At 46.8% G+C, this 14,594-nt stretch overlaps 1 protein-coding gene across 2 annotated transcripts in view; it reads right to left on the minus strand.

The window, feature by feature from the left end:
- Positions 1–4,101: 4,101 nt before the first annotated feature.
- Positions 4,102–14,594, minus strand: part of LOC144166357 (uncharacterized) — a 131,987-nt gene continuing 121,494 nt past the window's right edge. The window contains exons 3-5 of one of the 2 annotated variants that reach the window (XM_077695878.1): positions 13,765–13,866; positions 10,365–10,466; positions 4,102–4,485 (exon numbers count right to left, since the gene is read on the minus strand). In XM_077695878.1, coding sequence (XP_077552004.1) covers positions 4,439–4,485; positions 10,365–10,466; positions 13,765–13,866 — 251 coding nt within the window. In that variant the 3' untranslated portion in view covers positions 4,102–4,438. The remainder of the gene's footprint in view (positions 4,486–10,364; positions 10,467–13,764; positions 13,867–14,594) is intronic. The other variant, XM_077695879.1, reaches the window with a different exon arrangement.

Here is a 14,594-nt window from a genome sequence, read left to right on the forward strand (position 1 = left end):
GTACCCCGAATGTTCTCAGTGATTTAGTAACCATCCCAGGCGGCACAGAAAGTGTGCCCCAAGACCGGAAAGTCTATGGCCGCTTTCTGGCATGTCCGGCCAGCATCCAGGTTCTGGCAGCCACTGATCATGCATTGAACGGCCAACATTCGGCAACCAGCGCTTCGGTATTTTTCCGTCCGCCCGTGTCCGGACGCACAACGGCAGCTAACCGGTTGCCAGATATTCAGTTCTCTTACGGCTGCCGATGTTGAGAAAGAGAACGGCCGAAGTACGGCCTCAGGACATCCGTTTTTTCTTCGGGAAGCGGTAATCGGCCGAAGCACGGCAAGCGACCGGCCACAGAATATGCGTATTCTTGCGGCAGTTGGTGTTCGAAAGGAGACCGGCCGGAGCGCGGCTGCCATGCATTCGTTGTTTCAACGGTGTTCCGCATGTCCGGCGGTAGAATACTCGTTTTCTTCGGGCAACCAGTGTTATGAAGGATACCAGCCGACGTACGGTCCCAGAATATACGTTTTTCATTCGGTTAGCTGTCCTCGGCCGAATTACGGCAAGCGAATGGCCACAGAATATTTGGCAACCGGTGTTCAATACGAGACCGGCCTACGTAAGGTATCTGGTTATACGTCATTTTTTCGGCAAACGGCATACAGCCGAACAACGGCACGTGCCTGGGCACCGAGAATCCATGCACAGACGTGTTTGGAAGGAGACCGACCGGTTTTTTCCTGGGGGGAGAAAAAGCGGTTAGGGAGCCGAACGACGGGGACGCGTTTTTCATCCGCTCCGTGTTTCTACGTTTTAAATGAACGAACATCGCTTGTCAAACAGTACTGAGTGTTCTCGGTGAACGGGCAAGATGCAAGGACTAACCTGACATTAGAAGGGAATCTTTTAGGCCATCGAAATGTCACTTATTGCCACAAGAAGACTGTGCCACACCGACGGGTGAGCTAAGCCTTGCCAGTCATCGCCGCTACCACGCCTGTGCCGCCGGCTTCGTCGACTCATCAGCTCATCGACTCATCGACTCATCAGCTATTCGCCCCCTCCAGAAATGGAGAGCATTGGATACATCGACCCTGCAGAGATGTCCGATCCGAGATGGAGATAGTTGACCAAAATAACTGGCTTTCAAGGGCGTCGAGCAAGCAGCCACCACGCAGGAGCTAAACCGCCACCATGTCAAGGACTCCCCGCCAAAGAAAGGCAAGTGCGAGCAAAAGCGCAAGTTATTCTTCTTACAATTAAACTGCTACAAGCAATGTTGCACTATGTTGTTGGTGATAAACGTAGAAGAGACTCGCTCGTGCATTGGTAGGATCAACTTCATGCCCTGAACTGTGTTACTTCAATGGATTTTACGACTGCCTATTTAGAAAAAAAATTATTTTAAATTTGCGATAATAACAGAGCCTTGTCACTGACGAAGCCTAGCTGTTAATTTAGTTCCAATGTTTGAAGGTGAGCTTAGCTACTCTTGGGATATGACTCATTTGGTTAAACATAATCACCAGCATCCTAGCAAACACGGATTTTGTCAGGATTTCCTTGCTCAACGCAGATTCTTGAGTTCAGGCACGATTTGGCTTTTGCAATAGATAAGCTTAAAGTGGTTGACTGTATATTCTGGGACTGCAAAAAAGCAAATGATGGTGTTCCATTTAACCTTCTGCGTAGTACATTTCATCCTATGAACTGAATGAATCGGTTTTTGCATTGTTATTACTATTGGCCGTATACCTTTGTTCAACAGTACTGTGTAGTTTACCGGACTATAGCGAATGAACGTGATTCCGTATACCTGCAGCTTTATTTGAATTTAATAACATCCTGGTTTTCTGATTCAGAAACGTTTTTGGATGTTAAACAGTGTGTTAACGGCACCTTTACAAGAAAACCTTCATTCCAATTGAATACGTATACAGTAAATTGTGCTGCTGTGACAACGGCCGAGGAATATAAATACCTAGGAGTTTATTTAGGGAGTGGTTAGAGGTTAAATAGGCAGGTTCACACCATAAAAGTTACGGCTGCATATGTTTTTGCTTTCTGAGACGAAATTTCAGTGAACGTCCATCTAACGGAAAAGAACAACCGTATTTCACTCGTGTGTGCTCAATCTTGGAGTACGCATGTGTTTTCATGGATCCCTAAACAAAAGAGCTGGTTGATGCGCTCGAAAACATACAGAAAATGTCACTGCGATTCGTATTAGGTAATTGGCACGCTCAACTTAGCATGAGAGAAAGTAAAAGTAAACTGAAATGGCAGGACGTGAAAGATCACAGACGAAACCACAGGTTGAACATTTTTCGTAATATCTATCATTCGAAAACTGGAGTAGAGGGGAGAAGTATGTCCAAGCGCCATTCTACATATCGGAAAGTGGGACCGCTAGCTTAAAGCAAATTATTAACTTTCCTTAAAGGTGACGCCTTGCGTTATTCATTTTATTTTACATCAATACTGCAGTGTAAATATCTTCCACGTATGATTGCATTAACTGTTTATATTGACGATTTTCAGCACGCTTTATAGAATTATTTTGTTATTTTGTCTCATATTTAATGCTTAGTGTTTGTTCTGTAATGCATGCAAAGGCAAGCAGGCACAAATAAATAAATAAATAAATAAATAAATAAATAAATAAACTTCCAGAGGCGCAAGTTTGCCTCCGACGGGTGAGAACCCTAGGCATTCCACCTTGACCAATAAAATATTTATTGCCCTATTCGTTGCAGTATGCAAGGTTTCCTGTATGCATGCTACCATTGCTATGTTATTGGTTTGAAACAAATTATGCAACTCTAATTTTACGCCTTTCCTTTCGTGAACACAGGGATACAACTGCAGCCACCTGAAGCAGGGCGTCATTCGCAACGCGTCTAGAATTTTTCGGAGTATGACATTAGAAGAAAATTAAGTTATTTTGGACCATTAAGTGGTGTGGACGTATACTCATGAAAACAACATTAAAATAGATTGAAAATGAAAGTACCTGTTCGCTCCTTCTTAGGATCAGCCCTGCGCAAGATCATCAGAAGAGTTGATCGAGTAGAAAATGTCTTTGCAAAAAAAATGGGCAAAAACTGGACATAACTGGACATACTTTTTTGGGAAGGAGTTATATTAAATGCTCTTGAGAGTTTTGTTGACAACCAAAACGCTTCGTAAAGGCGGTTACGCCGGTTTTATATACATCAAAATTGGTCAAGCAACTGTTATAAAAATAGTTTATGTAGTCATAGCATGAAAGTGTTCCGGAATATTGCCCTAAAAGGAATTGGCTAAAAGCTGCGCAATTTATCTCTCTGAAATTCAACCCACTAAAGTATGCTCCCTCCGCCACCCCCCACCCCCTCCTCTTTCCCCGTTTATTACAGGTAAGCCGTCCCACAGAGGATATCAGGACCTGGACAATACATCTATTCAAGCTCTACAAAGAACTAAATATTTTCTGTGTTCGGCAGTAAAAGAGGCACAGCAATTAAAGGAACGACAATTTCTGAGCACTGTTTATCATATGAATTTTGCTGTCAACTGAGGCTGGTAATTAAGCAAGGCTCTGCTGAAAGTTTGACGGCTGGTGGTTGCGCGAGCTCACTTTCATGTGGCTGCATTGGACCCAAAATGCTGGGTTTGTGCTGCTTCTGCACTGCGCGAATGAGTCATCTGCTTGCGCGACATGCAGTGACCGGCTTCAGTAACGTTAACGTAGTGTGGCTGAACTCCAATGCCCGCAGCACGGCCGTATTTCCGGTAGCTTTAGTCCGGCTGGAGTCCGACGACCGCATCTCGGCTGTCCTCCGGCGGCCGTACTTCGGCCGTACACGGGTGGCTTTGGAATGGCCGGAGCCCTACGGCTGGAATCTGGTCGTATGACCGTAAGCCGGTCGACTGGCCGACGGACACTGGCCGTTGGACAGCCATGGGAGTACGGCCGTATACGGCCAAAAGGCCCACATTTGGACATGGGCCGAACATGGCTGCCGGATAACGGCCGGACAGAAAATCACCGGCCAAAGTACACCGGCCTGTTTTAGGCCGAACAGTCTTGTGCTGCCTGGGATTACACTAACTGCTGCCAGCATTTAAAATGGCCTCCACATGGTCTCCGCTTCAATACCGTGCATGAATCTCCAGCGACAAAATCAACTTTAGAAACATTTTTTTATTGGACCACTTTCTTGAAAACAAGTCTTCAGTTTGATCAACCTTTAGCCCACTAAGATGTTCAAACATACGCGGCTGTTCTTGTTTTTATCATACTTTCAGTCTTGTTCCGGTTCGAGCTGTCCCGGGCGGTAAAGCCAGTGACATTGTTAAGCTTGTCCTATACTGCACGTTACCAGTTAGTGGGTGCAGAACTTTTACTACTCTCTCGTTATGTGTAGAGCCTTTCTACATGACGCTACCTGCGTCAGCCTGTTGATCACGTTCGCCGATTGCCAGTGGGTCGTGGTACTTGCTTCATAAAGCCTGCAAAACAATCAAAAAGAAACAGCATCATCAAATCGATGCTTTCATGGCTCATACGCAACTTGGATGTTTGCCCTTTAAAATTCATTTCATTTCATTTCATTTATTTCCACCTTAAGGGCCCTGAGGGCATTACATAAGGGAGGGTGGGTGCAGAAAGGTATGACACAGCGCTAAAAAAAAATTACAAGGCAACAAAGAAGAAAAAAGAACAAGTGACAAAGGTACAGCAATAATAGCAGCAAATACAAAATTACAGAACAAAAATACAGTTCAAAAGTACAAAAGATACAGCATTAAAGAAAGGAAACACATAAGGCACATTTGAGACGCAAGTATTATGAAACATGGTTGAGCAATTTTTCGCGGAATAATTTGCGGTCTGCGCACGAGGCTATTGTATCGGGCAAATGGTTCCAGAGGGTTATTGCTTGAGGGAAGAATGAGTTGAGCATTGATGAAGTACGGCTGGGTAGTCGTGCTATGGCGTTGCTGTAGCTGAAACGGGGCGAGGTTCGGTGTGGCGGTTTTAAGAGAGGGTGTCTGGATTTCGGGTGATAATAAAAGGCATGAAGAAGGCAGAGGCGTGAAATGATCCGGCGTGACTCAAGTGAATGCAGGTTCAAAGATTGCTTTAGTGTTTTAGTGCTCTAATGCTTTAGCGGTTTGCTTTAGTGATTGCTTAAGTGCTTTAGTTAATTCAGTGTTTGTTGCACGTGCAAAAGTTACATACGTAATTGCTCGTTATTAAAATGCGTCCCTAACCTCTTTGATTTGTTTCTGGAAATCAGGTGCTTACAATCTTATTTTGTGGGTGGGCACCTTTCATCGTACATTTCATAATCAGTATAGTAGACGAAACCTACATTTCCGTGCACAGTTACGCTGGGTACGGACAAGGCGCCGTGCAACAATATCAGGTTGAACTTTCTTGAAAGACACTACTGCTCTTTTCTCCGGTGCACTTAGGTAGAATTCCTCAATAAACATGGAAGGACGTTCCATTTGATTTAGAAACAACCAGAATTTTACATCTACCGTAGTCTTGGCCACATTTCGACTTGTTCACTAGTTTTCGGCGCCTTTTACCCAGTTTTGATTGACCGATAACGAGGTTTAACTCGCCGACGCTACACAGGTGTTGAGGTGCGCGGTAGTGGAGGGCTCCGGATTAATTTTGACAACCTGCATGGGGATCTTCAATGGGCGCCGAAATCTCGAAAGCACGGGCGTTTTTGCTTTTCGCCTCCATCACTAAAGCGGCAGTACCGGCTCGGAATCAAACCCGCGTCCTCTCTGTCCAGGTTTACCGTTCCGTTAATCATTGCTGCACACACTCTTCTACTGCTAACCTGAGGCAATCCTTGTACGAAAAATATTAAATCCAGTTCCACCCAGTGTGAAATCTGCTGAAACGGCAGATCTGTGGTTCTCTTGCATTGGCTGAGGATGGCAGCGGGCGCTCGCCTGGGAACGGCAGCGCCGTCGCCGTGCAAATTCTGCGCCTCGCGCTAAGTTATCGGTAGTTAAACGTCAGCGGTGGGAGGCTCCCTTTCATAGCGGAATGGAGATGAACCCAGCCCTACTAGAGCCACTGGACTAAGTTTCAGAGTATCGGCAATCTTTTCTGTTATTGTTGCATGCCGCCGACAGGTGCCATTGGTCGAACCGCGTCACGTCACATTTGTTTACCAAGGGAAGACCCATGGCCGCTGATATTTTGGTGCGTCTGTGTTGCCTCGCGTGCGCTTTTCGACAAATCGTGATTTTCGGAACGCGGTGTGGCTGTGTGACCCGCTGAGAGTGACCTTTTGAGCCCCAGGCAGAGTAGCGATGCCGTGCTGCTCTGTACAGGGCTGTTTCAACCGGCTGGACGGTGGAAAACGCCTGCTTCGCTTCCCGCTGAGAAATAACGACTGTGGCCTTGCATAACCTACAGCCACTAGCAAAGACTAGCTTATTTAATGGCTTCAGTGGGACCAAGATATACTAAATAGGCTACGCTAGCGTAACCCAGCCTGACCCTGTCGCACCAACGCGCTGTCTCAAAATCTTTAAAAAAGTAAACACAGCTGTCATGGTTGCCAAGCGGCGCCCGGACAAATTCCGCCCGTCAATGTCGGCCGCAGTAGGGCGCATAAAGCTGGCCACTCTGGTGTTAGGCAACCAAATGGCTGCCGCCGTGCGTCAGGGTCGTTACTCTTAATCTTAGCTTATTTAGTGGTTCTAAGCCCTACGATACGACCGCGCCCTCTACCCGTGCGTCTAGACACTGGTTTCTGCAAGGCCACCGGTGGGTCTGGGAACTTGCTTTACCCCTGGGCAGGGGTGAGACAGTTGAGTCAGATTTAGGAGCACTTTTTGGAGCAGCAAAATCTCGATTTTGGAGCAGAAAAACCTTGATTTGGAGCAGAAGAACGTCATTCATTACGTCACCTCAGGAGCCTAAAAATCAAATTATTGGAGACTTTGGGGAGAAAAGTGCTCTTTTTAATCTGTTTTGAACGTACATAACACTGATACAGCATTTCAATAAAGTTTTTTTTCTATTCCACTACCCTTTCGCAAACCATTTTTAAATTCTGAGGCTGTATGCATAGATAGCGTGGAGAGCCATTGGAAATATAAAATTGAAAAACTAAGCAATTTCAAAGCATTTTTACTATCATGTAAATGCAGAAATTATTATTTTTCTAATCTCAGACTCGGCTTTACACACACTTGTAGAGGCATGGAAAAAGTTGCGCAAAGTGAGGTGGCGATCTTCGCACCCCACCAGCCCTCACATTTCAATCCCCAAAGTGCGCATTCACTACGATTACAATTTGAATAAGGTTGGTATGTTTAGCCACCTCCGTCTTGGCATTAAATTTCACTTCAGATAAATCAACCATTATTACTAGCGTGCAATAATAGCCCGTCCCGCTACCGGCCACTGCTTGAACATTTTGCGGTGATGTAGCCTGCGCCGCCACTTCTGCTGCGTCGATCGTCCCATTACCGCCGCTCGCAAGCTCGCTGTCAAAGGCAGCAATAACTCAGCGTTTTATAACACCGCAATGAGTTCGAAATTTCACTTCAAGCACGCACCACGCCTCACACTCAAGGTCGAAACTCGGTGAGTTCGCGGGCACCACGTTTCTGGTGAACTCCCGTCTTTCGAGTCGCGCAACTTCCCGAACAGACCAAACGACTAAACGTAAACCTAGCCAGCCTCATAACCAAAACCACGGTAGAAATCGGCGAAGAGCACTCTGCCTGAGCCACGAGCAACTGCTTCGCTCGGCGGCCATGTTACCCAATCTTCTCCACACCAAGATGGCGGCGCCCCGTTATGTCGTTCTGGAGATACGGCGCTCCAAAAATTGCCGTTTTTCATCAACTTGCACAAGTAGTTTGTCGCCTCAGTACACATAAGTATTTTTTCTACAGAAATTTGCAATGGTTTTGGATTGGAAGACTTTAAAATCTCACAGAATATAACATGTGCAACCAGACATTGCGACTTTCAAAAAGTCTATCTCGGGGAAAATTTATGCGGGTTTTTTATTAAATGGTCAATCAATTAAACCTTTACAAACAGCATCACCTTTGTGGTGCTGTTAAATTATGCCGTCAGTAAGCATTTTTCCCCACCGAAACTGACGGGAGCGTTACAATCCTTGGCTCTCAGGCGGTTTTGGATCAGTTTGGCGCAATTTTTGCGAATTTCAAGCTTTTGGAGCAGCCTAGCGGAGTAAAACACATTTGTATCAGAACTGCGCAATATGCGCAGCTGTCTCACCCCTGCAGGCTGCGCCACGCAGGACTTTCAGCAGACTTACGAAAAGGCCCGACCTACAAGACCTTCGTTGTTACCACCATTCATATGAGCAGTGGAGTTCTTAAACGTCCCAATTGTTTAGCTGTGATAAAGAAAACGTATCAGTTGCCTTTCGAAATAAAATTTGATAATTTTTCGAAGTGCACGACCGTGTTAATCGACCAGATTTAGGGGAGATCCCTAAGGTGGAATAAGTTTCTCTGAAGGAAAGTTTAACATCCACCTGAGTGCAGCCATACGGCTACGAAGGAAAGCTATACAGCTTTCTTAAAAACTTCGCAGTTGAAGAAAAATTCGTCCTGGTCCAGGATTCAAACCCGGGACCACCGCTTAACCGGAGCAGTCGCTCTACCAAGGTGGCTGCACTCAGGTGGATGTCAAACTTAGACCATGTTACATAGACCATAGACATAGACATAGACCATGTTACAGCATTTGTTTGGGGCCTCAAAGACCCCTAGTCTGCACGACGACTCCTATAAATTGGGCAATTTTTGTTCGCTGAACGCATTCAATCAAGGAGAAATGAAATGCGAACGCGAAAGTTTGAACCAGAGTACGCAAATAAAAAAAAAATACTTTTTGTGATGGTCAAATACTGGCGCGGTAAATGGAAAGCTACTTCTTTCAACTTTGTCACTACAATTAGGCCACGCGTCTATTTGACTTCCATGGAAAGAAATCGCACCATTCGTGTGTTCTCCTTCATCTTTTTGTGATCGCGACTGTAGATAGTGTCTTTATACTCGTAAGGTTTTTGTGGTGAAATGGGCGGAAAAACTGGCACTGCGCGTCCCACTAACACTTAGCCCTTACACATGAGAAGACAGCGGCAACTGTGGTCTGCTTTCCGTAAATTTACGTGCGCTTCATCCCCATTGATGCATCGAAAAGACTACGCAAAGCGACACACAAAGCCAGCATGATATTTCGCTTTCTTCGCGTCTGGCATGGCTAGCTAGCTGCAATCTGCGGATGAAGACCGAAGGGGAAAAATAGCAGTGGCTTAGCTCGGCTATGCCAGGATATGAGTAGCGTGAGCTAAGGTTCAGCTGGTCATTCTTAGCTTTCCTGGTTGTCTGGGATTAGGTTGATCATCAAGCTTACTGCTGTTTCAATGGCCCACACGCATTATTTGACACATGTATATTTATCCAGCGGCTCCGGCGCACCGCCACCCATCAGACCAGAGCTAATCTGGTTCCACAGGCGCACGCCGGAGTTGCCGCGACGCACAAGCCATCGGTTCCACACCCGGCCACCCCTCACATGATCATCAACTGGACCGGGCCGCCACGTGCAGAACGGAGGTCGGCGAAGACGCTGGGCGCGTGGGTTATGTGAGAGACGTGGGGCAGCGAGCAACGTTCTGTGCGCCGTGTAACGTCACTACTCCTCGCGCATGCGCAGCACGGCTTTCAAGGAGCCACGCGAAACTGCTTAACATCTGCCAGTGCAGCTCACACTACAAAACAAAACCGCACATCTGCTCATCTCGCTGCGAGTGTCTTCGCAAGACCATAGCCGCTTGGCGACCATGCCACCTCAATAAATTCAAATTTACCGCGTTCCACTGCTCCACTATGAGGCCCTTCTCCACGTTCGCTCGACGCGCCATCTACTGAAATCTTTCATTACTATTGAACAACTTGGAATGCCGCCTGGAGTTATAATGGCGCGGATGACGGCGTTAATTTTTTTCCACAGTGGATGCACTATTTCGTTTACTATCGTAAAAATTAAGTGTTAACGTATCTTTAATAAACGAGCACTGTAAGCATAAATTCGCTATTAATTTTTGTGCCTCATATTTTCGTAATGTTTTGTTTTTGTTCACCAGTGTTTACAAGTGTGAACACTACCATCAGGTCTAGATGCTTAGTAATGGTTGTGGGTCTATAAATATCTTCTACGCCTGCTCTACTTTCGCCGGGCGGCTGAATCGGGAGACAGACAGACAAACAGACACAAAGAGGCAAACCAAAACTTCTGCGTTCAAGTAGCCCAAGAAAGACTATCGTCTTTAATACCTAGCAGGTTCTGGCGATGCACTTACCACACTTGCAGAAGGGACACTTGCCTACTCTCTGGCGGACGTGGCATCCGTACTCCTCGGGACAGCTCCGAATCGGAGGGCACGAATGACCGCCCACCACCGCTGCATGCAGGAGCGTCGGGTTTACAAAGTACACCAAACATTTTTTCCCACAGCCCGCCTAAACATGTCGTCAGGTTGCAATATGTTACAATGTTATATGTGATGATGGCCTTCTAACAATACTACTTCATGTCGTAGTTCAACCAGAATAGTGTCAGCTGTTTTTTTTAGTCTCAGAGCCTGTAAGTCTAGCTGCGGATGAGTACTACTCTAGTTGATTTTTTAGCAATACCTGGAGGGGGGTTCTGTAGTGTTTCACGTGTAGAACGAACAGCCCACAGCGTCTGCTTCAATAGATGTTTAAAATCTACCTCATCTCATTGTGCCCGCATGTCGCGATGGGGCTGAAACGCTTACCTAGTTTTGGCTTTGAGCTGTAGAAAAGACAGCCAGTTTCTGAAAGACAAATTAATGCCGCAAGTGACGAACTTTCGCGCAAGGTTTCCTCCCAACAGCCTATCCGCAAAGGTCAGCGCGTACCGGCGGCGAAAACCATTTCCAGCAGGGGCGGAAACCTGGGTTTTCTCTGTTTCACACTGACCGCGTTCATTGGCTGAAGGCAGACGACAAGGATGTTACACACAACAAGCAAATTAAAGCGGCGCGTTGGTTTTTGTTCGCCATGAGATCTAACACAGTCGGCCCCTGGCGGCGGGGGAAAGAACCACTCTTACTGTAGATGCCACTTTCGGAGTTCGTTCACGTTGCGCACGACGAAAGACGCGCGCTGGCCAGGGTAAAAACGAGTATTGCTGCTTGTTTGGCAGTAAGCAATGACCTGGTAACCTCTGCGAATTTTGTCGAGGATCATATCATTCAGCGGTCGCCGCGAGATAGCGCGCTCCTTTAGTTCCGGGATGCATAGTCGCCGTGGTCATCGCTTGCCGTGTGAAACGTTGTATAGTAGGTGACAGCTTCACTGTGCAGTGGCATTTTTGTTAGTATTTAGTGCTTTAAAAGGAAAAGGAAAATGCACCAGCAGGCACAAATTGTCGCACCTAGCTGTGGACACCAGAACGCCTGCTGGTGTGTGCGTAGGGAGGGAAGGGTAAGGAGAGTAGTGTATACATAGTGATAGGTATAGGAGAGAAGGTTAGAATGAGGCTTATAGCAGCAGCATGGGCCATTTTCTCTATCAGCGGGATCTTGGGTTCATCCGCAACCGATGACGTCTCATCGTTTGCGTGACGTCTACGACGTACGTTTGGGAGGAGAACTACCAGAACTACTTCGAATATGGCCGCGCTCGATTGCCGACCGCCGTAGCGTATACCACCCTCAACGAGCATGCCGAGAACCAAAAGCTCGGTATGCGATTTGTGTTACGAGTGAGTGAGTGAAATACTTTATTAAGGACGAGAGGCCATGAGGCCCTGTGGGGAAGTGAGGATGGCGGAGAGGGAGCAGGAAGGGAGAGGTCACAATTCATCACAATTCACACAGTGTACACACTTCTAGTTGTAAGGTCCTATTCACAAGATGCACATTTCACTCTGTCAGTGGCACCAAAATGCACAGTTTGCACTGTTGACATTGGTCGTGGATGGGAATGGCCAGTCCGGGAAAGTCTGTCAGACCGCTATACCAACTTGTACAGACCGTTTTCAAGCGCGTACTGGGTAACTATTTCTAGAGTAGCGGGGTCTTCACGGACGCGACTAACATGCTCCAGTTCAGTCGTGGGTGCAGGACCCACAGTTAGCAGTTGGGCTGTACGGCATCAATAATATGCTTATCGTCGTTTTTACTCTGTGTGCCTTGCCGAGTCGTGATTTGTACACGAGGAAATCGTTGTGGGTTGTTCTTATGCGCATCGTCGTCACGTCATCCCCGATGTCGAGCTGATAACGTCGAAGCCGCATTTATTGCTGGTGTGACTGTGAAAACTGTCTGTGTAACTCAACCTGTCTGAGGAAATAATGAGAGCGACCTTCTTGTGCGACAGTACCGGTGACAAGTTGCAAGTGTTCTTCTTCTTTCTTGCTGTGTAGTACGTAGGCTGCGCCCGGTGTCGGCACTAGGTCTACGTAGTTGGTCTCCGTCTGGCCCGACGCAATGCCTGATTGTGCAAGCGTGTGTGGCGTGTTTTCTGGTAGCACACGGCCGCTCGTACAGTGTTAAGTTCGGGCCCCTGACTTAATTAAAACTGTCCGGCAACTAGATATCATTAGTTGGGTATAGCGTATTTACCTAAGTTGTGTTCGTTTTCACACCGGCCGAGCTGACTTAGGCGCGAGGGGCGGGAGGAGAAACCGCGGAAGAAGCTTCTTTTCTGTTCGCCGCGCTATTGTGTTCACCTGTTGAGCGGACACAGAGAGGACGTATACAACCGCGTCGGTCACACCAAAGTAGTTAAAAGCGATGCAACCATTTGAAGAGGATTTCGTTTCGTTCGTTTGGAAGACCGGCGGCGGGGGACCATTGACATCTTAACGACCGCGATTACCGCCATGAGAAAGCCCGAATCGGGCGGGAGCTGAAAGTCAGTCAAGGGGTCAAGAGTTTGTGCCTTGCTGAACACCTCCTGGTTTCTGTATGGGTGTGAGAGAGGTGGGTCACGTGACAAATTTGAACCCACCTAGCTTTTCTTGTCACGGTGGCGAATCAGTGGCCTTGTGCGGCTACTCAATGAGCCATCGTCACTCTCACATTGTGACGTCCCTGTTTGGGTGGGGTTTTAGGGGTAAAACCGAGGAGTTTGATGTTTTTGGACGGACGGAGGCGGAATGAGGAGAGCGACGAGCCCCGCTCGACGCGGGCCTTGACGGACCTCTTTTATATGATCATGAGCCTTGGGATTTGTAAATACGTAGTCTAAATATAGTGTACATACTGAACATTTTGCGTTTGCTTGGAGTAGACCATCGTCGGCGACGTGCCGATGGCCAACGAGCCAGCGAGTCGCCGTTTCGGCGATCATCGCTTCGATCATCGGCCGACCGATCCATCTTGTAATTTAACTTACGGCCTTACGCGGTATTGAGTCTATTGTAAAATCTTACAACAACGGAAGGCATCGTTCCTTACTGATTCGCATTTGCTTTGGCAGCTTGGGTTACGGACGGAGCAACGATGTGCCGTTTTATTTTCTGGCGTAAGGAGGCATGATTACAGCATTATCGGAGAGATGAGCAAGGAACAAAATGGTCGTACACAATCATCTTAGTATGGCTACCTTAAAATAAAATTAGTGTGAACGAGTGCAGATATTTTTCATGTAATCGAATGTTGCACAGGGTGTGTGACGTGTGCACATGGGTGTTTTGGTCCCGAGACTGGTGATGGGGGGCTTACGCACCGCATTTGCAGTAGGGGCATTTCCCGGGCCTCTGCCGGACGTAGCAGCCGCTGTCCAGAGGACACCGTAAACGCGGACACTCCTGCAGCTGCTCTATGATCACTGTGACAAAATAGACAGTGGGGACGATATAACACAACAAGCAGCACACTGCATATCTGAAGAAAAATCAGATAAAGGAAAAACGTTAGCACGAATGTTCTGTTCACATTAGGATGTCTTCCTTTCTTACTCATCAACTTCGTTTTCTCTCTCGCCCTTTTCCCGCATGTCGGCAAACCTCTCTGTGCGTTCCTCTGTAATAAGAACCTTTCTCTTATTCTCTCTCAGCGTCTGATATATCGAGCAATGTTTCATTTTTGCGTTTATACCAAATACCGAGCGCCCGTAGCTTTAGATACTGACTTCGAGCTAGATTTTAGTACTCCAAAAACGGGCGCTCGATCAATCAATCAATTAATAAATTGATTGATCGATTTATTGATTGACCGAACGCCCGTAGCTTTAGATACTGACTTATGATTGCCGAGCTATATTTTAGTACTCCACAAACTATATAGCGAATATTAAAGGAGCCATGCAGACAAAATTCAAGTTTTCTTATTCGAAAGGTTTTGTGTTTTATAGTGGCCACAGCGCTTATACGGCACAAAACGATGCTTTGTTCACTGAGAAATTAAACAATTTAAGCCACCATTTTTATTCTCCCGCTGACTCGTGTGTTTCGTGACGTCTGCGATGACGTATCCAGGGCAGGTACTATTACGAGCAATATGAAAGGGAACACAGGAACGCGTGGCAAACAGCCTCGAAACCGAGTCGGAGCGATA

This window comes from Haemaphysalis longicornis, unplaced genomic scaffold (assembly GCF_048455015.1).
Source record: "Haemaphysalis longicornis isolate Haplotype H1 unplaced genomic scaffold, Haemaphysalis longicornis Haplotype H1 scaffold_17, whole genome shotgun sequence".
Classification (NCBI taxonomy): domain Eukaryota; kingdom Metazoa; phylum Arthropoda; class Arachnida; order Ixodida; family Ixodidae; genus Haemaphysalis; species Haemaphysalis longicornis.